This window comes from Chiroxiphia lanceolata, chromosome 11 (genome assembly GCF_009829145.1).
Source record: "Chiroxiphia lanceolata isolate bChiLan1 chromosome 11, bChiLan1.pri, whole genome shotgun sequence".
NCBI classification, from domain to species: Eukaryota; Metazoa; Chordata; class Aves; order Passeriformes; family Pipridae; genus Chiroxiphia; species Chiroxiphia lanceolata.
This window is the reverse complement of record NC_045647.1, coordinates 15,153,638-15,181,422: the sequence shown is the minus strand read 5'-3', so window position 1 is coordinate 15,181,422 and position 27,785 is coordinate 15,153,638. Positions and strand designations below refer to the sequence as shown.

Here is a 27,785-nt window from a genome sequence, read left to right as displayed (position 1 = left end):
ACGGCGGGGAGCGGCGGAGGGCCGTGAGGGGCGGCGAGAGGCCGTAAGGGGCGGCGGGCGCGGCGCGCTCAGGCCGCGGAGAGGCGGCTCCCCCTCATTGTGTCCGCCATCTTGCGGCTCCGGCGGGGCCGCGCGGGGCACGCCGGGAACGGGGAGGGGCGGGGGAGAGCGCGCGGGGCCCGCCGGGACGGGGGAATGGCGGGGGGAGAGTCCCGGCCCGGCCCCCATGTTGAGTGTGGCGGGAAACGGCGGGAAGGCCCTGTGCGTTTCCCCGGCCCGCGGGGACTGTCAGCGTCTGTCAGCGCCCCCGCCCCGCCCGGGGCACCAGGTGGGAACGGGCGGCGCAGGGCGGGGCCGGGCGGCTGTGGCGGAGCCGGAGTTCACCACCGCGGTTTTCAGGACCCACCCGCCCGGCCGTGCCCGGCAGCGGGGTTGGGGGGCCGGGGTGAGGGCATGACGTCATCCCGTACAGCGGGCAATGGATTCGCGCCGGCGAGGTGCGTCACTTCCGGCGCTGGGCGGGGCCGTGAGGGGCCCGGGGTAGTCCCGCCCCGCCGGGACATCCGCGCTTGGGGTTATCATGTTTTCCCGCGTTTCCCGTGGGAATTAGGAAGAAATGTGCTGCTCTGCAGCGGCTGAGCGTGAGCCAGCAGTGTGGCCAAGAAGGCCAGTGGCATCCTGGCCTGTATCAGCAATAGTGTGGCCAGCGGGACCAGGGCAGTGACTGTTTCTCTGCGCTGGGCGCTGGCGAGGCCGCACCTCGAGGGCTGTGTCCAGTTCAGGGCCCCTCAGGACAAGACACACACTGAGGAGCTGGAGCGGGTGCAGAGAAGGGCAGCAGAGATGGGGAAGGGTCTGGAGCACAAGTCTGACCGGGAGCAGCTGAGGGAGCTGGGGGGGCTGAGCCTGGGAAAAGGGAGGCTCACAGGGGGCCTTCTTGCTCTCTACAACTCCCTGAGAGGAGGCGGGAGGCAGATGGGGGTCGGACTCTTCTCCAGGCAACCAGCGACAGGACAAGAGGACACAATCTTAAGCTGCACCAGGGGAGGTTTAGGTTGGACATTAGGAAGAATTTCTTCATAGAAGGGGTGATTTGGTATGGGCTGCCCAGGGAGGTAGTGGAGTCACTGTCCCTGGAGGTGTTTAAGAAAAGGCTGGATGTGACACTCAGTGCCAAGGTCTAGTTGACATGAGGTCATAGGTGGACTGGATGATCTTGAGGGTCTTTTCCAACCTAATTCTATGGTTCTGTGAAATCATCAATGGGGCCCGACAGGAACCACCTTTGCACAGCCTGGGGCTGGACTCCTTCCTCACTGGCCAGGGAGCACCTCCTGTGTCCATACCCTCCTTTGAAATACACCTTGATTACTTTCTTACCCTTCCCCTGTGGTACTTTCAGTCCAGTTAATGCACATTTTCATTTCCCAGTATTCTTTTATTCCTCTAAAAACTTCCAAGCAGTACTACAGGAACACCACATCTATAGTAGCATGATCCTGAACCACATTAGACATCGGGTAAAGGTGTGCAGGACACATTCAAGCCTTGGAGAAAGCTTTTGAGGCTGCTGCTCCAATGCACACACCTTGGAACTACCTTCTTCTGTCGTGAATCCTGATGTCAGGCTCTGTGTTCGTGTTTTTTGTATATTTCTTACCTTAAAAAGTTATTTCTGGAGTATAACAGTAGCTATGAGATTCTCCCCCGCACACCTCAAAGATTCCTGCTATTTTAAATTCAGAACACCACCAGATCTTCTTGGCATTTCAGTCCCCCAGAAACTCAGAATCAAAAGAAAAAAAAAAAAACACCAAGCCATAGACACTTTCCTAAACGTTAATTGCATTTTCCTTTCACAGTCCCCAGAACAGGGTTTGATTTTGCGTTTGTATCCTGTTGCCCTCCTGTGGTCAAACCTCACCAAGTCCGGGAGCTGTTCTTAAAGCTCTGTCTGCACGCCCTTCAAACAGGCTGAATTATTTCTTGTGGATTTAGTGAAACAAAAGTCTTTCCCCAGATTCTTTCCCCTCGCTGTTTGTTTGCTGGAGCTCACCCTTAACACAGGATGAGAGATCTCACCCCGCTCATTCCTCTCACGCCGCGGTGGGATTGGCTCCTCCGAATGATTCACCTGTTTTTCCTTTGAACCAGAGACAAGGTTTTCACACTGGAGTCCAGGGAGACTCAACAAAATGTGTTCATCACTCCAGAGCCTCTCAGGTTCAGCTGCCCCTTTGTTCAGCTCAGTTCAAAACCTGCCACTTATTTCCGTGTGATGAGAGGTTTCAGAGAGGCTCGGGGTGCCGTGCCCTGCACACTGTAAATTGCAGGATCAAAGCCTGGATTATCTCCTGTGGGCCCCGGAGGTGACTCACCAATACCATCATAAGACAATTTACTTCAAAACACCTACGGTACTTAGCTAAGTTTTAGAGTTGTATAACACCGTGGGTTGTTGATTTGATATTTTGTCACTTCCTTTTTATTCTCCTGCCGTTCCTTCCTAATCGTTGGAACTTAGTTTGTCAGTTTATACCAAGCTGGAATTTAGCTGGCAGGATAATTGGATCTCCTAGCACAATGTCATATTAAGTAGGAATCATGGATAATGACCCTGCAAAATTAGTTAATGGAAAAAATGTTTAATTGCTGCTTGAGTGATATCGATCACATGCAGTTATTCTACCTGTGTATTTCTGTGTTCCATACCACTGGAACCTGCACAGTACAGGGACCTGTGCTTGCTCAGCAGCAAAAATTCACACTTCTCCTTGCTGAGTGTCCCGAGGTTTCTGTGGGTCCTGACCTTGAGTTTATCACGGTTCCTCTGGAAGGTGCCTCCATCAGCACTTCCCCAAATTAAGCACTTTGTGCTACCCTCCAGGTCACTAATGAAGCCATGGGGTGACATGAACCCCAACAGATTCCCTGTTGATTACCAGCTGTCAGCTGGACCCCAGGCCACTTGTTTCTACCCTCTGAGCTCAGTGGTCAGGCTGGTTTCCAGCGGGTCTGACTGTGTTTGCCCAGCCCTCACTCCAGTGTGCTCACAGGAGTGATGTCAAAAACCTCACAGGCAGTTCACATCTGCTGCTTTCCACGTTCCCCACAGCCTCTTGTCTCAGCCCAGAGGGCAGCTGTAATTGTCATCCTGTGACTGATTAAGATTCCTGGCTCTTTCTCCTCTTATGTTATTTCCAACTGAGGAGCTCATAATTTTCTGCTATTAATCCCAAAGAGCGTGACCTTGTATTTCGCAGCACTGAATTTCAACCCCTTTCTACTATTCCAGTCCTCAAGGCTGGCAGCTTTTCATCTTCTCTAGAATACTATGATCCTTCCCTGTATTTTAAATGACTCTCAACTTTGATGGCAAGTTGACTCAGAATAGGGAGTTTGAGAAATTACAGCATGAAAGGAAGTAGACTTGGCATGGATTTGGCTCCAGGGTAGTAGTGTTCTGTGTTGAGCTACAGAAGGATTTTTAGCGAAAAATTTTTTCTTCCTTGCAATCCCCAGTGCATGGGAAAATCATTTCCAAAAGGTATATAGGGAGTGAAGGGAGTGTGACCTAGAAAAACTAGTAAGATGCATGTGTCAAATCCAGTTAATTTTTTTTACTAATCTTACTGATCTATATATATAAAATGCTGAACACTTATCTTCCCTGTGCTTGGCCTTAAGCCACGTTCTCCATCAAAGGCAAAGAGACCCTGCTGACACTTTCCTGGTGAGTAAATCAGTCATGAGAGCAACATATTTCTTCTCCAACAAACATATAGAAAGCCATGTATCTGAAACTGGGACTCCTGGGTTTTCCAGAGCTCAGCATATTCTTGAAACAAAGGTATTCAGGCTCCATCCTGCTTTCTCCCTTGCCTGCCTGGCAAGCCCTCTGGTCTCATCATGCTGCTTCTGTCCACCTTCATCCTCTTTCCCAGTGCTTTTCCCAGGAGCACTGCAGTGAGTGGGGGCACAGGGCCTTTCACCCTGTCCCTGCACACCCACTTGTGCACTGGACCCTTCACAGCTGCCCATCCTTCCTGCAGACGTTTCCTCTCTTACCAAATGTGAATGAGGCAGTGCAGTAATTTTATGCAAATCCATGTGCAGATTAAAAAATTAATCAAATTCTGAAATTTTCATTTAAAGAGATTAGTCTTGAAAAATCCCCCATCTAATCCTCCCAGAATAGACACTTGGAACAAGCCTTCCCCGCTTTGTTTCCCTCCTGGGTTCAGTGCATCTCCTGGAAAAATTTTCTCGTAATGCTTTTGGGACCATGTGGAGCAGCGAGTTTGAGTTTCAAGCGGGGCTCACCAGGCAAATTAAAGTTGATATATCAAACGATAAAAGAGATGTGTCAGTAAGTGGGAGCAGGGGAGTTTGAGGCAGTAAAATCCCAGCTCTGTTGTACTTCGTAGGTGAACTCCCCTGGTGATGCAGGAGAAATGGGAGCACTGAGGCTCAGTGAGTGTAATGTTAATTTACGTACCGAGGGGCCAGAAGAAAGTCATGCAGCAAGAAAAACGAGGAGCAAGAGACGCTGCTAAAACTTGCTGTGTCTGGGAGTTTACTGCTATAATCTGTCTTTTAGAGCTTGAGCTCAAAATTATCCTCAGGCAATTGGGGGTTGATCCAGTGCCGCCTCAGATGTTTTCCAAGCCCCTCAGGGATTTTGGAGTTGGCCCCGTACACGGTGGGCCAGCCACCAATCCCTGCCACACCGGGGGAAATCCAGAGACATCCCAATGACATTAGAACTAACCTAACTTAGGCCCCCGAATCTCTCAGCTGAATTAGACATTCTGGTGCATGAATATACAGCATCCTCTGATCTCTCAGCACCTGAAATGCTCAGGATGCATCTGTGGTTGGGTTGGCCTGCAACAAGCTCAATTACCCCAACTTCAAGAAAACCACAAGCCCATGATGCAAATCCTTGAACAAACCCCCAGCCACGGCACCTGGAATAGCTCAGCTCTGCCCAGCGATGGCAGACTGGCCCCTAGAAAGGAATATTTTTCTGGCTTTCAAGCAGCTGCCATGGAGTGAGGTGCTGGCTCATTTTTCTCGCTGCATGGGCATGGCCAGCTCATTTGTTCACTGTTTTCCTCCCCAGTGTGACTCCAAGTTTATGGCTGAGGCTCTGCCCCGCTATGTCCATGCTTTTGGTCTCCTGCCACCATCCAATTTACTTGGCAGCTTTACTACATTTCTGCCCCTACTGCTGGATTGTTTCTGTCTCCCTCTGACTTTGGCTCCTTGCCTGCAGAATTGCCTTAATTAAAAAGTTAATAAAAGGTAATGCAAACGAGTGTTTTGCCTGTATTTTATCACAGTCCAGCTCCCCTCCCTCCCTCTTTCCCAGAGAAGGTGAAAATAAGAAGCTGGGGTTTTGCTGCTTTTCGGTGTGAGAGCTAACAGTGGAAATTTCTGCAGGCTTAGGAGGAGCCCTGTGAAGAAAGAGCTTTTAATGGTGTGTGTAGATTTATTATAAGTGTGTAGATTATTCATCAATGAAAGCTGAGGAAGTTTTCATTTAAAGGGGATTAATCTAAACCCCTTACAATCCTCCAGCTGTCTTTGGAACAGGTAATTCTTAGCATAATTTTCTTCCTAAGCTTAGTGCAAACTTCTAGAAAACTTTTCTAGAAAACTTTTCAAAAGTCTATCCCAACTCCAAATTATCCCAAAGAGGGACAAAGGGAAGGTGTGAAACCTGATCCCCACTCATCCTATAACAGATCACCTTATATCCATATAGAAGAGGGCTCATTCATCCCTATGTGATTTCCCTGAGAAAGTAGGAAACAAAGATCAGTGCATGAAGCAATATGAGTCACATCATCAGCCCCTTCTCCCAGCCCAGATTCCTCCCAGCCAGCAGTGGGAAGAAGGAAATGCAGGGATGTGAGGGTGTAATTTCCCCACATGCAATATGCAGCAGCTGACGGGCAGTTACATCATTTCTAAACCCACCATCTCTGGAGGGAGTCTAAAAGCTGCCATTTGGGTTATTTTTCTTTCCATGACTGCCTGTGTTTTGGGTGATGTTCAGTCCTCTTGATCTTGTTTTTAAATCCCCAGAAAAATGAGTAGGAGTTTTATTTTTTTTTTGTTAATATCTGTATTGTATTTCATAGCACTTTTAATTTATAGCTATTTCCTGATGACATTTAGTACCCAGTGCCTGAGACTGTATAAATAAATTACATAAAAATGGATTTGTGGCATCATTAGCAGCACCCCCATTCCAAGGGGAGCCTCCAGTGAGCCTGTGTGTCTAATCAGAGCTGACAAGGAGCAGAGTTACACACTGAGACATCCAAAGCTAATGGATCTGTGCCAAATTCAGCTCTCTGTTGCTTTGGTATGAAGTTGGATAACCTCTGATTGCAAGGGGGTTTTCACACCATGTTTACTCTGCATTTATACCTGGGCTCTGAGATCAGTGTCAGGCAGTGTGCCCTAAAATCCTGAGAAGCAAAGACACTTGCTGACTTCACCAGACTCCGGATCAGGCCTTGATGGTTAAAATATAATCTGAGTTCAGAGTGCAGAAAACAGATTACATGCCTGCTATTGTAGTGAAATGCTTTCCAGAGCAAGCATTAGCAGTATGTACACAAGTGCCAGATGAATTAAACTGGCATTTATTTTCCAGCTCCAGTGTAGGAGAGGATTTCTCTTAAACAACTCATGCCTGCTGTGTCGTGTCTGGAGCTGGAGCTGAACGGAGCCGCCAGGAGGGCACGTGTGACAGGAGCCACTGTTGCAGGTCTGCTTGTGCTCAATTCCCCCAGTCTTCAGGGTCAGCCGTGCACAGAAACATCAAGGTAGAGACAGAGCCTCTCAAAAACTCTGGGGCTTTATTTTCTGCAATTCCCCTGGCTCCATTTAAGCCTTTTTCTCCAGCCACTTCTGCAAACCCTGTGTCGCAGCTTAGGGGAGTTGATCTGGGGCATGATACACCTCTGCTTTGTAACACCTTCTTCTGATTGCACTGTGCTGCCAGGTGAATCAGAGACCTGCTGGGAACAGAGATGCTAATCTCAGTTCCTGAGAGGTGCACAGCTGACTTCACTGCGAGCAGCACAGTCACTGTGGCTCTCACTGAAGAGGGGTCAGTGGTTTGTGCTGCTCGCAGCATCAGCTGCCGTGAAGTTTAAGAGTCTAGTAACAAAGTGGTCAGGACGCCCTGTCTTTTATTCTCCTCTCTCATGGTTGAAAAGCCAGTCCTGACCAATATCTGAAGAGAATACAGATAGGTAGTTAATCTGCCTTGGCTTTTGCTTTAAGATCTGTTCTCCTAAGTATTAAATAATTTATGGTTAGGCTCGATCTTAAGGGTCTTTTCCAAAATCAGTGATTCTTAGGTTTCTTTCCCTGACAAACCTTTGATTCTCCATATACCTTTACCTACAAGTCCCTTGTCCAATAGATTTCAGAGTGTGCCTGAGAAGGTGCTTGTGTAGAGGGTTTTTTGTGTAGAGCCTTTGGGTCCCTACAGCAAAATAAGGCAGAGTTAGGCCTAGAGGAGCTATTGAAAAGCTTGTGTGGCTTAATCATTAACACCTTGCAATGCTATGGGAGTGTCAGGACAAAGAGACCTCTGGACTCCTGAGCTTTTACAGAAGAATCCAGCCACTTGCACTGAAACACTCCACTTACCAGAGAGAGGATTAACTCTCTCAGGTAATTTGATTGAGTCTGTGATTGAGTGTGTTGCCTGGGCTGCTTGAGCCTCCTGGCACCTTGCCTTGATTGCCGTGAGCGGGAGGGATGCAGATCACAGGGATCTTTGATCCTGAGAAACCGGCAGTGAACTTGCTGCCAGTTAACAGAAGGAAGGAGAAGCGCTGGGAGGGAATAGATGCCTGTGTGCTGGCAGGGGCTGCCTTTCCTCTGTCAAGACAAGTATCTGCCCTTGAGCAGCTGAGATCTTTCGGTCCATGCACAAATCTGTTGCATATAATGCTAATGCTCAGTGGAGACCAGCTCAAATGGGCTTTCACAGACACGGCTGGCAACTTCGCCTGGATCTGAAGTATTATTTGGGCTCTAAATGTGATTTTAATGGATAATGAGAGGACTAAAACATAAAGGCAAATGAAGCTTTGTGTTAATTTGCTGTTTGGGGAGGAAACCTCATTACTGGTCTCTCTGTGGCCACCAGCAGCAAGGGATCAGGCAGCCAGCAAGCCTGTTGTTTCTCCTGAGTCCATGTCTTATGCTGCAGGGACACATGGGGCAATGCACAGCCAGAGAATGAGATCAGCATTTGGCCAGCACAAGGAAGGGAGTTAATGTAGTGAAAAGCTGTTCCACCCAGATGCCCTGCTCTCTCTAGGACAGAGAGCAGCTTCCACAGTTTGGAAAGGTGTCAAACGCTGAGCAAATAGAAATGATGGCTTGCCAGTGGCAAAGCGACAGTGATGGAGAAGCTGGCTGGCAGAGCTCACCTTCCCTGCGGGAGGTGATGGGATTGCAGAGGAATCACAAGCTGACAGGTAGTTTGAATGTGACACTGTCCTTCCCTCCTTCCTGCCTGGTGAGAAGTTTGAAAATGCTGTTCATATGGCACCTTAATCTAGAGGAAACAGGAGCTAGAGCTTCACGGTTCATGTTTTGACCTCCCTGCTCCCTCTGTGACAGCCCTGTCTCTTCTGCTAGCAAAAATATTCACTTTCCCTTGCAGGTTGGAGGCTTCAGCTGTCCCAGCTCTGGAGGCCTTGCCAGTGCTGGCAGAGTGTGTACAAGCCCACCCCACAACACAGACTGGCTCAGCCTGGCCACCCTGTGCAGAATGTCCCTACGAGAGCATGCGCTGTCCCTCTTCCGCAGCGCGGTGGGCACCGTCCGCCCGGCCCCGATGATGAAGAGGGCTCTGAAACTCCAGGGGGATAGGTGCCCTCAGCTGCTGGTGAAGGGCCAGGCCTTTCCAGTGAAGAGGGACCTGTACCTGGTGGGTTTTGGAAAAGCTGTGCTGGGGATGGCTGCAGCAGCAGAAGAGATCCTGGGAGACCACCTCGTCCGTGGTGTCATCAGTGTGCCACTCGGCATCCAGGAGAGCCTGCAGCGAGCAGGAATGCAGTAAGGAGGACTGTTTCTGGACAGTTTAAGGGGGGGGGGTAGGCTACCAGATTTGTCCTCTGTGGGATGTTGCTGTGAACCCCTTCTGTCCCTTCCAGCTGCCCTCGCTCTGTTGCCCATCCCATCCAACGCACTGCTCTCATCTTCAACCACCATCATGTCTCAGTGGCACCAGTAACAGACCCCACCTCTTGTGCTGGATGTGCTGCCTCTCCAGCAAAGGCCATCTCCCTGTCCTAGTCACTGTATGCCTCTGGTGCAGCAGGCACTGGCAGAGTGACAGCCTGGCTACCTGTGTAGGTGCACAGGTCAGTGGTGTGACTGCCTCTCTCATCTCACCAGGGAGATGCTGCTGAAGCCACACAGCAAAATCCAGGTCATCGAGGGTGCCAAGAACAACCTCCCAGATGCAGAGGCTCTGAAGGGAGCTGTTGCCATACAGCAGCTGGCTGAGGGTCTGACTGCAGATGACCTGCTCCTTGTGCTTATCTCAGGTAGTGTGGGGCCCCCAGAGAATGGGGTATCCTGAGGCCATCCATGGCCATGAAGCAAGGGAACGCTGTGCTGTGCCAGGCCTTTCAGCATGGACCCTTGCACCTCTGTGATTTTTCCTCTCCCTTCCACCATCCTTTCTCCAGGGATGCAGCAAGGGAGAGCACGGGGCTTCCCACTGCTGCGGTGGACACGCTGCCTCCCAGCACTGTGGATGCCTGAGCTGCACAGGCTGGGTCCTGTGGTTGTGCCACCACTGTAAGATGGCACCTCTGAGCACAGCCTGGGCTCTGTTCTCACCTCTTGGCAAGGAGACACTTTCTTCCTGCCCCCTCCTTACATTTGGGGATGCAGACTTGGAGATGCAAGCACTTAGTGGACTGGCACACTCTAAATTTTTGCAGGGGTGGGAGTCAGTAAGCTGAGATTCATGACTGACCCTTCCCAGGGCTTGGCTGCTTCCCAGCCAGTGGAAATGCAGCCTCCAGGTACCACCACAGTGCCTTGCAGGGGTCAGTCCTGCACACCTCCAGGCCTTGGCTGCTGGGGCCCCAGGCTGTCCCCAGACCCAGGGCTGTGTGAGAAGAGTGTATATGGGGCATCAGAGGGATGCACTGCCATTGCCCCAGCCTGAGCTCAGCTGGCTGTGGGTGTCAAAGGACAAAAGCACACAGGGGCTCTGCAGAAACCCCTCGGTCTCCTCTGCTCAGTGTTTATTCCTCTGTGGATGCTGAAGCCTGATCTGGTGCAGAGACAGTAATGCCATTAGGCAGACACCCAAGTGACTGGAATCTAGCTGTGCTTGCTGGGGATTCCCCTGGGCTTCCTCCTGTCTTTTGGCTATGGGGATCTCCAAGAGACTCCTCAGCCCTTCAGGGAGCCTGTGCAGGATCTCCCCGTGGCTGTGACTCCCTTTGCATGTGCACTCCCACACAGCAGCCGGTCCCCAACTGCTCCTACCTCTCAGCTAGATCCCTGGCTATTGACTGAAACACAGGCATTTGCATTTGTTTTTCTTGCTCATCATGTTTTATTGATGCTGATTTGTCTCAAACCTCTGAGCAGGCTTTGCCTTTTGACAGTATCTTTCAGCTGTACTTCTGTGCGTGTTCTCTCTGCTGAGATCTTGCTCTTTTCTCCTCTGTATTTTCCATCCACTTTTCCATTAGAACCTTGCCTTCTTTTCCATGTTTCCAATGCCTGCTTGTATCAGACAGGATTTCCATTGTTGAGGCTGGACCCCTGGACTCAGGGTGTGCTTTGTCCTTTGCATTACTGTCTTCCCCTTCCTTTCCTCCCAGACCAAGATGAGCACAGTTCAGGGGTTTCCAGTCTTGCTGCATCCATAGTTGATAGGGGGTTTTTGTTTGTTTTTTTTTACTCAGTGTCCTGAATAAATGGAGCCACCAAAGCAGGCAGTGTCTCCATGTGCATAGCACAGACTGCTGTGTGAGCTATGGATGCTGTGCTCCCTGCTCACGCCTCCAGGTGAATATCAGTGTGAGGACACATTGGTAGCCCAGAGTAGTGGTGATAGTAGTTGCTGTCCCTTTTCTGTCATCCCCACAACATTGAAGGCATGTGGTATCCCAGTCTGGCATGGTTTACACTGCCAGATGAAGCATAGCAGACTGCAGAGACTGCAGGACAACAGTTATTAAAACCCATTGGTGAAGACTGAATTCTCCAGAGATGTTAGCTTAGGTCCCCAATTGCCTTCCCTCCACACACTAGTGAGGGAAGAGGAAAAGCTCAAGCCTTGCTCTCTTCTGTCCTCCTTTTCCCACTATCCTGATGTCCTTGCCATCTCTTCTGCATCCTAGGGGGTGGATCAGCCCTGCTGCCTGCTCCCATCCCTCCCATCCTCCTTGAAGAGAAGGAGAAGCTCACAAAGATTCTGGCTTCCCGAGGAGCTGCCATACAGGAGCTGAACATTGTCCGGAAGACTCTGTCCGTGCTGAAGGGAGGAGGGCTGGCCCAGCTCGCGTATCCCGCACAGGTAACCACGGGGAAGGCCCTGCTTGCCCACAGATCACCCACCTACCCCCAAAGCAGAGGTTCAGTCAACTTACCTAAGCATGCTTGCAGGGTTTTTTCCTTACTAAGTGAACAACCATTGGACGCTGTTTTGGGACTCTGTAGCTGAGATTTCACTGAGGACCCAAACTCTCAGGGAGACAGAGGTGGAACAGGGGGAATTCAGGCTTGGCAATCATCAGCCATCATCACACCACTCTCAGCACACCCCAGCCCACACTTTGCAGGCATCTCCAAGTTCTGGTGCTTCACCACAGCACTTTCAAGTCTTGCTCTGACCCTTGGCTCCCCTGGGGGCTGTTCTCAGCATGTGCCATCACTGAACCCACACTATGCTGAGCCTGACAAGTGCAGTGTCACAGGTTACATCTTCCAAAGTGATGGTCCAGCATCAAAGAAGACTGTAGATCTGTGGGTTCAAGAAGGGCAAGGTGACGCTCACAGGACCATAAAACAAAATTTCCCTGCCCTGTTTCCATCTGCTTTGATGTGGGGGTACTGCAAGTGTAACTCAGAGCAATACTTATGCCAGGGCTCTTGTGTAGTCACCTGTCTCTGCCTCCTGCAATAATCTATGAGCATTTCTTTCCGTAGGTGGTGAGTCTCATCCTGTCTGATGTGATTGGTGACCCCCTGGATATTATAGCAAGTGGGCCCACTGCTGCAAACTCCCACAGTGTCCAAGACTGCCTTCAGGTACTTGCCAAATACAACCTGCTGCACAACCTGCCCAAGTCAGTGGAAACGGTTCTCTCCAGCTCTCCCACCAAGCCCACCGCTCCAGAAAACTACTCCCACGTTTCCAACATCATCATTGGGTCAAATACTCTGGCTTTAGACGAGGCCAAACACCACGCTGAGAGCCTGGGCTACGCAGCTCTGGTTCTGAGTGCAGCAATCCGTGGGGAGGTTGGCATTGTCTCCACGCTGTACTGCCAGCTGATCCGGCTGGTCTGCCTGGGCCTCGCCGGCCGCACAGAAGAACCCCTCGGTGATGAGGTGAGGGGCAATGTCCTGCAGCTGGCGGCAGAGCTGGAGATCCCAGGTTTGGACCTTGCCAAGTTTCTACAGGCTCTGCGAGGATTAGGGCCTGAAAGGCCAGTCTGCATCCTGGCTGGTGGAGAAACCACAGTCCAGCTTCAAGGGAGCGGCAAGGGAGGGAGGAACCAGGAGCTGGCCCTGCGCGTGGGGCTGGGGCTGCACAGGGCACAGGCCATGGAAGGCAGCAGCCCCCAAGGGAGGTGTGAGATCATCTTCTTCAGCGGGGGAACAGATGGGCAGGATGGGCCAACGGAGGCAGCAGGAGCCTTCTGCAGCCCAGGGCTAGTGGCTGAGGCGCTTCAGGAGGGCCTGGATGTGGAGGCTTTTCTCAGGAACAACGACTCCTACACCTTCTTCAGCCAGTTCCAAGGTGGGCATCACCTCCTGGTTACAGGCTTGACGGGCACCAATGTCATGGACATCCAGGCCATTTTAATTAGAGCCTTGGAGAGATCATGAGAGGTCCCTCTGCAGATATCCAGATGCACTTAATTAGAACCAGGAGTAAATGAAAGCATCAATACTGCAGACAAATGCAAGCTACTTAAATTAGGACTCACTGTCGAGGGTGGTGGTATCTTTACAGAAAGAATCCACTAATTAGAGACATGAGTGGATGTCCACAGCAAAAGCAAGCACTTGTAACTGGGGGGATCAGAGAAAGGTAAGAGGTCACATTGCAGAAAAGGAAGCTGGATTTAACATGCTTGTGACTTCAAGTGAAGTTGAAGACTTAACATGCTGCAACTACAGTTAAAAGATATGGGGAACTTGAGGCCATGGCAGGGCTGCCAGGGAGAACCCTCACTGCACTGTTGCACCTCCAGTGAACCCAGCTCAAGAGCAGCTCAGGAGGGAGCTTTTGCAGGTTCACAGAAGTGCATTACAGTGACTGAAGGATGTAAAAGCAGTGACAGCAAGGCCTGCTCACCTGAAGCGTGAAGGTGCTGGAGGGATATGGTGGGAATACCCAGCACCCACTCCACGCACCAGCACAGTGCCCTGCAGTTCCTCCCACAGCAGTGTATGAGGTGACACAGAGACCACAAGTCCAGCATGATGCAAACCCGGGACTGTGGCTAAGGAGCACATTGGCAGAGATACTGGACGGGTGACACAGGCAGTGCACAGTGACATAGAGGGTTCCATACCTTCACTTAAGGAAGGGGATGAACAAAGTGCAGTGGCTCCTCCAGCCTCCTTCCCTCCACAGGAACATCTTCCCTGCTGATCCCTGATGGGAGAGCCTCCGTGCCAGCAGCATGTACGCTATGAGCTTTCGTGGTGTTGTTTTCCAACTGCCTAGAAAACAGTCATGCATCCAGCCTGAGCCACTGACCTTTCTTCTGCGCTGAGGCAGAAGTCGCTGTCACTCTGATTAACTCTGCTAATTCCACAGAACAAAAGGCAAGGAAACCTTCACGCTCAGCTCTCCTGACCCATGCTGCTGAGCTGATCAAAGGGCAAAGCTGCCAGAGCTGTGCTCTGACAGGGAGCTGCTCCCCCACATGTACAAGGACACAGTGGTTTATCTTGGTTTTGTCACCTACTGCAGTGCGATATGCGGGAGAGCAGAGATGAGCCGGGTTTCCCAGGATGTGCAGCCCACAGTGAGGCTGGATTTCAGAAGGGCTTTGCCTGTAGCAACAGGCACGTTGATGGTTTTGGCTGGATATTCAAAGGACTTCAGCTCAGCAGCCAGTATGACCCAGCACGTCCGACTCCTTTTGAATATCCGGCTGTTTGTTACAGAGCCTAAGTGGGAGCTGAGCTCCTTTGAAAATCCAGCTATAATGTAATAGGACACGCTTGACTCAGACTCTTTCCAGACAGACCGACCTACTCCGTGTGGCTGATCTCATCTCGTGACATAAACACACTGTTGTGCCAACACTGTGAGTCGTGGTGTATCTCACTGAGCAGTCCTGCACCCACCTGGATCGGAGAGTGGATTTTTGAGGAGGATACAACACCTCCTATTTTGGTTTTGAAGCCAACAACTAACAAGTAGGGATATCAAGCAGGACCATCACGGGGCCCAGTAGTGATGCCAGGCTGGCAGCTGGACTGTCTGGGCTACAGCCCAGGCACAGTGTAAGGCACAAGCCTGGGGATTTCAAAACCTTGGTCTTGCCTGGGATGGTTTAAACCCATCCACGCATCTCACTTGTCCTCAGAGTCTGAAAGTCTTCCGTAACATGCCTGAACTTGCTCACACTGGCAAACAGCTCCAAGATCTGCTGGGGGAAGTCTGCCAAGCGTTATAAAGCTCCCTGTGCCCCTGTAATGTCAGGGGGTGGTTGTGCAGGAGAAGCTGCTTTGTGCCGTGTGCTTTCCTCCGGAGGTCGCTGGCAGGTCGCCTGCTCCATGCCCAGCAGGCCAGCTCCACAGGGGCACCAACGCACGGAGATACAGCCACAAGTATGGGCTGCAGCCAGGATAACTGGCTAAAGCTGGCTCCACAGTGCTGGGAATGCTTCCTGGCCAGTTCTGCTCCAGTGGAATGCAGAGTGACTCTGGTTTCAGGCTGGGGTGCCTGGCAGAAGGGTCACTGGCACCTTCAGCAGCAGGTCCAGTGTGCCACAGGCCCACAATAACCCCCTGCTCACAGGTCTGCCACACTGCTGAGCACCACGCTGGCCCTTAGAGCTGCAGCCAAGTTCAGAAGACCTTGGGCTAGTGCTGACTGGCTTCTCCTGGGAAATGCCTACCCCAGATACCCTGAGCAGTGTCCTTGCTTTCTGAATAGTGGCTTTTCACTAGCAATTAAAGAATGTGTGTTGGAGAGGAGAAAAGGCTAATAAAAGATTTGTTGAAAGGATGGAGCTGTTTGAAGTACACTTCACATCTGCCTTTGCTTGGCCACCATATATGGGTTTTGTTCTTGTCCTTTCTTTCCTAGTGAAGAGATAACAGGATAGGGAGAGGTTCACTAAGGACACCCAGGCTACAGAAATAGTTTTCTGATGCTTCTACCTGGACAGCTCAAAGCTGTGTTTCCAAAGTGTTGCTTGGGTGGACCTTCTACCTAGGGACAAAAGGAGCATTGGAGTTTGGGCACCCCTCACAGAAAAAATAGTATTTTATTCCTCTGGACAGTGCTCAGCAGGGAATTGTCTGTTCCTGCTCCAGCCCAAAGCCAGCTCTCTCTGACCTGCAGTCCCTTCACAGACAGCAAAAGGCCCCACGCATAAGCCAGCATACATTTGGGCCACAGTGGTCGGGTTTAGAAGGATTTGTGAGTTAACAATTGCATCTTGAGACACAAGAGCATCGCTTACCTGCCTAGTAATGATTTGCCTCTGGGCTGTCAGGGCCTGCCAGGAACGATGACTTTCCCATTGGGAGCTTGAGTGAGTCACCACAGCTGAGCAGGGCTTTGCAGCTTGCCCATGCTGTCCTGGATGGGATATTGGCATCATGGGAGTGAACCCAGGCAAGTGAAGAAACCCAGAGTCCAGCCATGGTCACAGCCCATGATCCCAGTGTGCAGGCTGTGCTGGGAACAGCTCCATGCCATCCTGGCTCCAGGGTGCTTCTGCCTAAGGCAACAAGTCACAGAGAGAATGAGGACAGTAAGAGCCACTTGGGTTTGATGCTCCCAGTCCCTTTCTTTTCTATCAGAAAAGCAAAACTTTCTATACCAGCCAGCCTCCAGGAGAGATCTGGGTGGAGATGGCCAACAGCTCCTGGGCCATGTCCCTGGACATGGGCAGGGGACACTAGGACAGTCACTGGGAGAAGCATCCCCAGATGCTGGCTGGGGAGTGAGTGAGCAAAGCCCAGGTACGTTCAGGGTCGATTTGCTCCCCTAAGCTGGCAGCTCGTAGCCAAACAGTGCTAATGGCCAGGAGAAGTAACTGCGTTATTAACAGCACGAGCTTTTGGCAGTAAATTAAAAATCTTGGCTGCCGCCCTTGGCTCTGCTCTTGCCTCTTAGAAGACATTAATATCACAGCTCCCCAGCATTTCCATTATCACTTCATTAGGGATCCAATAATGATAAATGTGGATGGTTTTATTTTGCACAGAGCCTGATTAATGGCTAATATTTCACTAGGTGTTAATGGGGCCCTTCCTTTATGGAGGCATGGGAAGGGGCTGCCTTTCATCTCCTCTACAAGCCACAATTTTCACTATTTTCGCTAATGTGACAGATTTAACGCAAACCTTGAAAGAGTGGCTGAAGCCTCATGAGAAACTTTGAAGAGAGTTGTGCTTGGGGCAGCCCTTCTCTGGTGGCCATTCCTCAGCTCATTTTTCCTCTTCTTCCTCTTCCTCCTCCCCTGTCCTGCCAGCAGTGCCTCCTTGAGTGCTGCACCCAGAGGTTGTCACCCATCTCCTGGGATACTGGGGGCCAAAACCAAAGAAGCAGGTTCCCCAGAGATGAGCCCATCAGGACAGTTACCAGGTCTCTCCACAGCACACGTGGTGCAGAACCAGGCCCACCTTTGCAAGAGGGTGCAGTGCAAGGAGGAGTGGGCTTGTGCTGGCCTCACCCCAAGCATCTTGGCACCCCTCACCTGCAGCCCAAGAGGGTTGGGTAGCCTGGGAAGAAGGACAGAGTCCAGGCTGAGGCCAGCAGTCTTCCTCCAGCACCCCAGGGGACAGCTCTGGAGGCTCCTTCGAGTCTGGCTCCCACGGCACAGGAGCTGCTCTCCGCCGTAGGACCCCGGCGTATTGCACGGCTTCAATCCCTATATGAAGTGGGATGTATAATCACATAGGAATAAAAAGCCATACAAGACAGCAGGCTGTGAGTTGCTCCGTGCTGGCAGGGTGATGGGACAGTCCCTCTGCGGTAGCTGCCACGGCCCCCGCTGGAATGGAGCTGGGCCCTGGGGAGCCCCCAGAAGCAGCCACCAGCCCCTGCACAGGGTCTGTGGGGACACAGAGGAGCCCTGCATCAAACAGAGAAGAGAGGCGATGTGTCAGCCAGGGGAAAGCATGGGAGGTCCCAGAGCTGCTGGAGAGGCAGCCCCAGGAGGTGTCAGCACTTGCTCCCAGCTAGCAAAGGCCTGCCACCCCAACTCCCTGCTGGGAGCTGTGACAAGACTTGCCCTGTGGTATATCCAGACCTCCTCCCCTCTCCCAGTCCCCAACCTGGAACATCACCCTGCAGGGACTCCTCCAGCCTGGGGACCTTCTGCTTGCACCACCATCATCCCCACCAAGGCAATGGGTACCACAAACCTCCAGCACCATCACAAACACCCGGGGAGGGGAGAAAGAGGAGCCAGCCTCCTCCCCACAGAGGTTGGAGCATCCTTCTCCATCTGACTGTGGAGAGGAGAGCCCAGCGGGTAAAGCGAGCAGTTGCAGGGAGCTGTCAGCACCCAGCTGTCAGAGTCCAAATCCCCTGGCAGCCCATTAGGAGCAGCTCCTGGCTGCCTGCAGGAGCTCTTGACAGGGGGCCAGATCCTCCACTAAGGAGGTGGATGTGGGTGGAATGAAACCAGGGAGCTATTACTCCAGTGAACACCTACTGAAAGGCACTGGCACAGCCCCACATTTTGGGGGGTGGGGGACAACCAGGGCAGGCTCCCTCAGGAGCCCACCCAAGCAGTGCTGGGGATAAAGCCAAGTGGTGGCCAGCAGAAAGGGCCGTTTGTGCCACCTCCTCTCCTCCTGCCTTTCCGCACACATCCCAGCGGCAATTCTGGCATCCACGGGATGGGAGACCTGGAGCAGCACTTGGGGCAGGAGGAGATGGGTGGTGGGTGTAAGCTCATGCAATACAGCCCAGACACACACTGAGAAGGGAAGCTTAAAAAAAAAAAAAAGAGAAAAAAGCAAAGTAGCAATACACTCTCTGCTCTCCACCCAGTACCAAAAAAACTGTTTTTGCTGGCCCAGCAGAGCACAGCTGACCAGCAGCCTCCAGCCAAGCACCACAGTGTTGTCTTGGGCAGCATCAGAGGGACTAAGTCACTCCAGAGCCATCACCCTGGGCTCCCCTTAAGAATTTCAAGGAGGAATTTCAAGCCTCAGGCTGCCTTTCCAAGCCTCATGGCAGCACTGGGAACATCAACACTCTTCAAAATACTCCCAGAAACCTTCCATCCCCAACATCCAGCTTTCTCCCAGGGCTGGAGCAGCTCAGCAGGGTGTACTCTGCACATCATCCATCCCTCATGGGATGTTCCTGCCCACCCTGCATGGTAGATGGGCAGGAGTCCTCAGGGAAAGGTCCCCAGATGTCCCCTCGCTGGGGCAGCACAAGCTCTCACCCATCTGCTTCAAGAGCTCTGAAGAGGCGAGGGCCAAGCCATATAAATGCCACATTTTGGGAGAATGGAGGGGTCCTCCCCACCCTGGAGGGGGACAGCCCTGGCTCTCCCTCAGCGAGGCCACGCCGCAGAATTTGCCAGACCAGGCACCACGGCTCTTCACAAAGCACAAACCCTGCAGCTCGAGGGGCTCAACCCAACCAAAACCCCCAGCAAAACCCACACAGGAGGCGAGTGGTGACAACTGTCAGCGTGGCAGGGAGGAGACACACACAAGTGACCACCACACCAGAGGGAAAAGGACACAATGCCAGTGCTGCCGGGTCCTCAATCGCTCCTTAACTGCCTCCAAATCAAGTCAGCAATTACAGGATCATCACTTGATAAATGGTACGAAAAGATGCGTTTGTGAATCACTGCACCCCGGCTGGGTAAGAACACTGCTGGTGCTGTATTTGGGAGCAATTACTCTCCCCGAGCATGTGAATCATTAGGTATAATTACCCTAATAAATAAAAGGAAGATAACTCCAGTCTGTAGCCTAATCTAGAACAAGCGATTTTCGAGGAGAGCTGTGCGAAGGAAAACCAGGAGCAAGAGGCAGAGGGAAAGCAGGAAGAGGAGAGCTACAAAACCTGGTTTCAACCTGCTGTTAATCCCTCCCATGGCAACCAAAACCAGCTGGCAGCAATGGAGTCTCTCCCACAGGTCCCCGCTGGAGTTTGGTGCCAGAGGATTTGCCCCAGAAGGCTCAGGTTTGGCTGAGACAGGGTTGTCCCTTCCCAAGGCAGCATCCCACTAGAGCATGACTTCTCTTGGTAAAAGTTTCCCTGCCACAAAAATGCAAAGAGGTTAAAAAAAAAAAAATAAAGATTTATTTTGGGGGTCATGGGGGCAAGAATTACTTGAGTCTAATGAAACCATTTCGCTTTTCTCCTGGGAAACACTGGAATAAAAAAAAATACTCTAAACCCACCCCACTCAAAGTTGACATTTTGAAACTAAGGAGCAATTTTCTTCTCCACTTAAAATGTCATCACAGACTTTTGCTGTAAAAAAAAGCATCATTCCCTGAGTGACATTTTAAGGGGAAATGTTGACTTAAAACCAGAAGGAAACCCCCAAACCATGCAATGAAATGTTTCAAGCTGCAGTGAAACTCCTTGCAGGGAAATCGGTATTTTTTGCAGAAAGAAAAATACAACTACACATATTTAGTGGATTGAATAGCCCATGGGACAAATCCACTCTCAAGGAAAAGGATGGAGCAGCATCACTGCCCTGTTTCAGAGGAAACATCATCCCCAGTTCTGGGCAAGTTTTCTCAAAAGCCTCGCAAAGCAAAAAATTGTCTGTAGAGGCTGGGTTTGTCCTACCAGGTGGTGCTGGCTCTGTCCTGTCCCTGCAAGATGCCAACACAGGAGCTGCTCCTGCCCAGCCCAGTGGTGAGGAAGATGCTGAGGCCAAGGGGTGCTGGCATCAGGGTGGGGAGCCCTGGTGAGCAATAGCAGGGTTTATTCCACAGCCTCTGTGGGGAGAAATTGGATTTAGTCTGTGACTCGTGGGAATCCCACTTGTTCCCCAGGGGGGAAAGAGTGTTATGGCTCGTCCCTTTTCTGCTTGCAAGAGGGGCTGGGCTCTGCCTAGAGATGCTCCATGAGGTCCAGCTGGGCCTGGCTGTGCTGCCTCTACCTGGGGCTCTCCTGTTGGGTGGGGTTTGACCAGGAACAATCTGTGCTCGGGTTCTCCCAGGGGCCACAGTTATTGCTGCCTGGGTTTTGGTTTTTTTAATAACCTGTAATATGAGAAGCCTGCCTGGGAGAACAGAGGGATTATTGGCAAATATCACTTCCCATTTGCCAGGCTTCGAGGGGCTTTAGCCACGTGAATTAGCTGGGAGCAGAGAGAGGGACACAAACCACGGGGCTGGGACAGACCAGAGCTGAGTCCTTTTAAGACAGGGCTGCATGGAAATCTTGCAGACAAGTATCCTCCAGCCTCCAAAGGAGAGGGCCAGGTGGGAAGGGCTGTGGAATCCTAATTAGCTTTTTGATATTAATGAATTGGCACTGAAGCAAACAAGCCAGCAACAGTGGCTGGCACAGCTCCTGCTGCCACCTCCCAGTCCTGGCACCGGGCTATCCACACAAGGGGGCTTGGTGGCACAGCCCCTGGGGCGGGGAACAGCCAGGGACACAGGGACCCAAAGAAATGGGGTAGGAGGGGTGGTGACAGAAACTGCCTAGGGACAATGGCATTGGGAGGATGCAAAGCATCCAGGATGTGAGGGCACACAGCAGGACATGTCACAGTTCTGGTCACCATCACCACAGCTGACACCAGGAGATGCCACCACCGGCACAGGGCCACTCACCTCTCCAGGGCTGTCTGCAAGGCCAAGGCTGAGTCACTTCATGCTCTGCAGCCCAGGGATGGGGCACTGCATCACCAGCTACGCCAACAGGTGTCTGCTGGCTTAAAGACCTAAAATCCAGCAGCTGGAGACACAAGGTGTGTAAATAAGCCCTTACACCCAGCAGTCAAGCCCAGAGGAGCCACAGAGGTGCAGAGCCAGGGCTCCATGTCAGGGGTGCTGAGGACTTTCTGCAGTATTAGTGAGTACTATTAGTTATTAAACGCTGCTAGGCAGAGAGGGGAAGGAGCTTCCCTCTTGTCCAGGAACAGCCAGTGACCAACAACTTCTTGTCTCCAAGGCTAATGCCTGCTCAAGGGGGTGAAGGGGCTCCCCAGACATCACCTCCAGCACCCTCAGAGCCCAGCAGCTGCTGGATGCACAACCCAGACACAGCCCATCACTAGCAGAGAGCACACAAAGAGCAGGAAAACCCTGGCCCAGCACAGCTACAAGAAAAGCCCTGTGGAAAGTCAGAGCTCAGGGTGATACCAAAACCAAGGAACACCAGCAATTCTGTGCAGAGGTATCACCTGGGGCACAGCTCTTGAGTACAGCTCACTTCCCACCTGCCTTTACCAGCATCTCCAGCAACATGCCCAGCCTAGGACAACGCAAGTCTTCCCCTAATGCTTGACTAACTGAGCTTTACCCACCAAACATACAAACTACACACCACACCCTCCCCTTAGACGCTTTAACCTCTTATAAACCCTCCTGGAAAGGCAGGAGTCACTGTGTGCTGTGCTGAGCCACCAGAAGTTGATTAAGCCCTAATTAATTGCATTAAGGTCAGCCAATGTACTCTGTTAAGGAAGAAAGCCAATAATTAAACTCCACGTGGGGCGTGCTTCTGCCATCAGCTCCCCGGGCTGCAGCGGCGGCGTCGGGCTCGGCGGGGTCACAGCCAGCGCCACTCGCCAGCACACGGCGGTGGCAATCGGGGAAATAATTAAGTGCCGGGCATAAAACCGTCAGCGCTTTAGCGGCCAGGTGACAAACCCCACCCAGTGTGGCTGTCAGCAGCGGGAGGGCTCGAGGTGGAGGGGACCGCGGGGGGACACCGGCTGCATGGAAAGCATCCTGCACTCTGAGGAGGATGCGGCCATGTCCAGCCGGGCTAAGCCATTTTCCCGGTGGTGCCGGAGCAAGGAGGGCGGTGGGGGCTGGAGCGGGTCCGTGCCGAGGGAGGGAAATCCTGCGGGTGCCGACAATAGGGTTTTGTGTAGACCAGACAAGAGCACCTGCCCTGGCGCTGGGAGCCGGCCAGGAGCACCATATGGAGGGGACTTGCCCCTCGCTGTAGCGGTGCCGTCTCGGCATGGGGCCAGTCTGGACGAAGAAGCAGCCCTTGGCATGTAGAGGAGCCCCTGAGCCATGCGGGATGGGGCCATGCGAACCCATCACCACTCCAGCCTGGAAACGTAACTGCCAGGCACAGAGGTGATGGGTACAGGGTGGGTACGAGTGTCACGTTGTTCCTGGCCACTCCAGCCCCAGGTGCTATATGTCCTGAGAAGGTGAGGGTGCTGCAGGGGAGCTCCGGTGAAGATCCAGCCCCGAAGCAAAACATTGTCTCTCTCTAGGGCTTTGCAGCAGGGCAGGGAATGACGGGGCAGCACAAGGGGTGAGGAGCGGGTCCGGTGGCTCCTGGGGAAGGGAAGGAGCACAGGGCGTTTGGGGCTCTGCCCAGTCAATCCCTCCCCACAGCAAGCTCATTTAAGGCTTTTCTTTGCTCCCAGCTGAAAAAATAAAGGCCAAGGTAATCTGCCTGCCTGTCCCTCTTTGTCTCGGGGATAATAGCAGCCAGCGCAGTGTGGAGCCCCCCAGGGCTTTGCAGATTACAGCTTTCAGAGATGTCTACAGTGAGTGCCTGGACAAAAACGAGAGGTGGTGGAGCAGAGCAGGACAAAGGGGACCTCACAAGGTCACCCTGTCCCTGCCTGCCTAACTACACCTCTCCTTCCCCTGCCACTGGACAGGCCAGTGATGGGATGGTGGCCAGGAGATGGGATGGTAGCAGAGTGCTCCCTCTCTGCCTCCCAGCTCCAAAGGCTGACCTCACTGAGGGCAGAGTGATGACTATCATGCCAGCTTTTTGCTTGATAATTTACACTTTGAGTATTCTGGTAATTACACATCTGATGCAGGGAGGGGAGGAAATAGAGACAAAACCATGTAACCCACCACAGTAACCACAACGGTGCGAGCTGCTGCTCCCGTACTCACGATGAATTCTTTGCAAGCCACCTACAAACCTGAAATGACTGGCTGGAAACACGTGGAAACACTGTGCAGGGCTGAGCTGCAGCTGGCTTTTCAATAACTCACAGGGTCAAGACATGGGAGGAAAAATCCCAAACCAATTCCCCCATTTCCCATGAGTTTTTTCTAGCAGGAGGCGTCCCAGGCCTGGCAACGAATATCCGCTTGGGAATGCTGTATGTCTAAAATCACACACACACACACACACACACACACACACACACACACACACACACACACACACACACACACACACACGAAAAGGGGAGGTGGGAGGAAACCCTATGCTCGGCCTTCTTTCCCCGTGGCCGAGTTCAAACAGCTTCGAGAGGGCAGGCAGGGGCAGGCAGGGGCTCGCAGCACTTGTGCTGACGCTCAGCAGCGCAGAGGCAGGCGGAGGGCAGAGCAGAGGAGGACGCCATCCCTTGTGCATCCCCCTCCCCGGCTCTGTCGCTGCTGTGGATGCCCACGCCAGCCCCAGGATGCGGCCAGGCTCTGGCTCCTGATGGTCCCCTGCTCGCCCTCCCTCCCTCCCGTCACCGCACACGTCATTCCTCCAAACACAGCCCATGGATCTGGCGCGCCGGTGCCAACGCCGGTGAGCCGGGGGGCCCGGCCAGCGCACCCCAGGGGGCTCGGTGCCCTCACATTCTGCTCCCGCTCCTCCCGGGTTTGTTTAGTTGATCAAAACCATCAGGTGCTCGAAGCCACAACAGCATCCTCTAAAAAAAACTTCCTGGGGACAAGGCATCTGTGTGGGTGTTTTGTAAACCCCGGTGTGTGCACACCTCCCAAAACACTCTGTGTGCCCTCTGCGTGCCGCTCACCCCGAGCATCACCTCTGTCCTGCCTTTTAGAGCCAACCTAGAGATGGAGAAGGAACCAGGCAGAGCAAAGTGGAGATGGAGACACCAGACAATAAATCCATGGCCAAACCCATGGTCCTCGACAGCCCAGCTCTGGGCTCGGCAGACCCCATCACTGCTTTGCCACCCCCGGGGTGCCCACACCTTCCCCTGGGCACCCCATCCCCTGGGGGCAGCACCCACGCCGGCTGCCGCCTGGGGTGATCCACAGCATCCCACTGAAATTCTAGCTCCGGCCTCCGTAGCAGATGGAGATAAGGACAAAACTACTCCCTCGCTCATAAACAAGGGGCCAGATTCTGCCGCCAGCATCCGGCAGGCGATACCCGAGCCAGCGAGGCCAAACGCAGCCACAAAGCAGCTCCGATCGCCACCGGGATCCGGCAGCCTGCCCGCGGTACGGGGAGCGGGGAGCACAGATCAGCCCCGGCTTCTCCTTTTACCTGGGGCCGGTGTGAACCCCGGCAGCGCAGGAGGAGCGACGCGGAGCAAAGGCGGCTCGGGGAAATGGGATCCCCTCCTGGGGCCAGTATCAAAGGCACATGCAAAAGGGAAAATAAAAGACCGACCCCCCCCCCCCCCCCGTCCCTCGTCCCCGTCCCTGCTGCAAACAAAGGCAAACCTGGGCATAGCAGTGCACACGTGAAACACAAGCCCCCTGAGACCCCAGGCCAGCTGAGGGCCCTCCGGCCCCATGGGACCCCCGGGGACCAGCGCCATGCACAGACTTGAGTGACAGAGATGCCCAAACCGAGACACGGGGCCCGTGATGAAAACCGTGCCAGGAGAAAAACCCACCCTGGGGAAAGCAGCGCCGGGGAGGTACCTGTGCCAGACCGCCAGTGCACCCCAACCGTGGCCATCCCAACACCGCCCTGCCTGGGAGGTGACAGGTATTTATTGGGGCTCGCGGCTGTCCCCCCGCGCTGGGGACAGCGGCTGGAGGGCGGCTGGGGCTGCCATTGGCTCCCGCGCCACCCGGGCAGCATCGCTCTCCAGGGGCTCGCTCTGCCAGGGCCAACTTTACAAGGGAAGCAATTATTTCTTTCTTTTTTTTTTTTTTTTTTTTTTTTTCCCAGCTGAAACAAAGACGAGGGCTCGAGCGAGCAAGAGCACGGATGAGAAAACAGGCGAGGGGGGGCGGGGGGAGAGTGGGCTGGAAAAAAAAGCCCACACAAACCCACGGATCTTGAAACAAGAGGGAAGGATAAAAAAGAAACCGGAGGCTGCAGAGGTAGACGTGGAGATGGGAGGGTGAAAAATTGCAGAGGGAAGAGGCGGCAGCCGGGAGCGGAGTGGGGAGCTCAGCCGTGTCACATGTATCGCACCCCCGGGGAGCCACCGGCCACCCCGACAGCCCTCCGAGGCCACCCGGGACGATGCAGTGACCCCACAGAGAGTCAATCTCTTGTGGGCCGGGGCTGTGTGGGGACAGGGGCGTGTAGGGAAGACAAGGACTCGGTCCCCCAGGACATGACTCCTGCCTCCCAGGGTGTCTCCCACTCGAGTGGGATCTCCCCCAGGTCCCCTCGTCCCCATCACGGTGGCCAGAGCAGTGATCGCTGGGGACGTGGGGGGCCACAGCGAGCGGCCGAGGCGACCCCCAAGGTTTCGCTCCCCAGGATCCACCTGCCGCCAGGCACCCGGCGCCCGACCCACGCCCACGCCAGCCCCCGGCATCCCCCGACCTCGCTCTCCGGGGGCACCCGAGAAACCCCGTCACCCCGAGCCGTCCCCAGGACCACCGATCCTCCATCTCGGAGCCATTCCACCCGGGCCGGCCAGGCAGCCTCCTCTCTCCCCGCTACTCCTGGCAGGATCCAACCCCGGCTCCGGCCCAGCGCCACCGGCCAGCGGCGGGGAGCGGGGCCACCTCCGCGCCGGGCTCCGCCGCTCCCATCCCCGGGGCCGGTAACCGGGCAGGACCCGGCCCCGCTCCGCGCCGGTCCAGCCGAGCCGAGCCGGGCGCGCCCGCCCCGGCGCCCGCTCCTGCCCCACACCGAGCTCCCATCGACCGGCCGCGCTGCCGGTGTCGGTCCTACCTGCGCGGCGCCGCCGTCCCCGTCTGCAGCCGCCGCCGACTCGCGCTGCCGCGGGGGCGGGCAGCGGGAAGGGGGGGGCGAGCGCCCCCTCCCCGCCCCCGGCCCTGCCCGGCACCGGCCCCCAGCCCGGCCGGGGCTCTCCGCCCCCTCCGCAGCCTCCCTCCGGCCCCCTCGCCCCCTCCGCACAGTCCGACATCCCCCCCGGAACCCCTCACTCCCGAGGCTGCTCTAGGCACAGGGGGAGCCCAGCCCGGGATGGGGGCACAGCCCGGTGTGGAGGGACACAGGGGGAGCACAGCCTGGGACAGGGATGCCCGCCCTGGGAGACGGACCAAAGCATCTCAGCCAGGATGGGGCATCGTCACCAGCCTCTTTCCTGCTCACTGCCAGCTGAGCAGTGGCAGGGCCAGGGAGGGGGCTGCGACTGTCCCCACACACATGGCAGAGGAGTGCTGCAGATGCATCCCGCACTGGTGAGGCAGCCCTGGGCGCTGGGGTGCACTCACGTCCCCCAAACCACACTCATCTGAACTCCCCTCCATGTCTCCCAGCTGGGTACTGCCACCTCTGCTGGATGCTCCCAGGCAAGGTGGCTGTTTGCCACCCTTCCAGGTGATGCCAACTCAGAAAGGACACTGGGGCTGGTGTTGCACCCCATCCACATACACACCTCCCCCTTTGATGCCTCACAACCGATTTGCCTCCCCCTTCATCTCTGACGACTGAGCCCAAGGTGACGGAAAAATCAGGGTCACAGATGGCACCCAGGCTTGGTCCTGTTCATGGTGTGCTGCTCACTACCAGCCCCATGGTGCTGCTGGCTGGAGCATGGCACAGGTGCCAGGCTTTGAGCCTTGATGGCAGAAGTAGCCCTGGAGCTTGCCCTGGAAGAGGATAGGGACTGGAGCGTGTGGCAGCTGTGTGTTACCAGCGTCAATCCCGCAGCCCGACTTCACACCTTCCCACCCTGGGTTCACCCAGGCTTCCCTGCCTCTAGTGCCCACAGCCCCAGGCACTACCCATGCCATTTCTCTAGCATTAATAAAGCCATTAATTAATAGATTGGAGAGATGGCTCAGAAATGCCACTTTGCCAGCAAGCTGGAAGTGCCGCAATTCAGATCACAGTGATAAGCAGGTTCAAAAGGAGGCAGAAGATAAGTTAATGCCAGGGCCAGTGCTGAATACAGGCAATTCCACCCCAGGTCGCTTCTGGAGCCCCATGCAGACCGAGGACAGGCCCACAAAGAAAAACAGCGCGATAGATGAGCTGGGTTTCCCAGGAGAAAAGCCGGAGCGGG

General features: G+C 53.9%; 1 protein-coding gene and 1 long non-coding RNA gene across 5 annotated transcripts; one reads left to right on the top strand and one right to left on the bottom strand.

The window, feature by feature from the left end:
* Positions 1–184: 184 nt before the first annotated feature.
* On the top strand, positions 185–15,490 carry GLYCTK (glycerate kinase). 3 transcript variants are annotated; one of them, XM_032699252.1, is made up of 6 exons: positions 185–328; positions 6,671–6,784; positions 8,705–9,099; positions 9,442–9,593; positions 11,415–11,590; positions 12,223–15,490. In XM_032699252.1, the coding sequence occupies exons 3-6, from the start codon at positions 8,813–8,815 to the stop codon at positions 13,126–13,128; spliced, it is 1,521 nt and encodes a 506-aa protein (XP_032555143.1). In that variant the 5' UTR covers positions 185–328; positions 6,671–6,784; positions 8,705–8,812; the 3' UTR covers positions 13,129–15,490. The 3 variants fall into 3 exon arrangements, with proteins under 3 accessions (XP_032555143.1, XP_032555142.1, XP_032555144.1); XM_032699251.1 differs by lacking the exon at positions 185–328 and having other exon boundaries at positions 6,362–6,784; XM_032699253.1 differs by lacking the exons at positions 185–328; positions 6,671–6,784 and adding an exon at positions 7,519–7,701.
* LOC116792352 lies at positions 10,614–17,537 on the bottom strand. 2 transcript variants are annotated; one of them, XR_004359090.1, is made up of 4 exons: positions 16,840–17,537; positions 15,951–16,211; positions 13,821–13,971; positions 10,614–13,137 (listed from the first exon to the last, which is right to left on the bottom strand). It is a non-coding gene; the product is annotated as an uncharacterized LOC116792352 (long non-coding RNA). The 2 variants fall into 2 exon arrangements; XR_004359089.1 differs by having other exon boundaries at positions 15,951–17,536.
* Between the last annotated feature and the right edge of the window lie 10,248 nt (positions 17,538–27,785).

Bases quoted from the DNA above. Each gene is read 5' to 3' on its own strand.
- GLYCTK (XM_032699252.1), top strand. From the start codon at position 8,813: ATGTCCCTACGAGAGCATGCGCTGTCCCTCTTCCGCAGCGCGGTGGGC. The intron at 9,100-9,441 runs GTAAGGAGGACT...TCATCTCACCAG, and splicing joins CTGCAGCGAGCAGGAATGCA to GGAGATGCTGCTGAAGCCAC. The intron at 9,594-11,414 runs GTAGTGTGGGGC...TCTGCATCCTAG, and splicing joins GCTCCTTGTGCTTATCTCAG to GGGGTGGATCAGCCCTGCTG.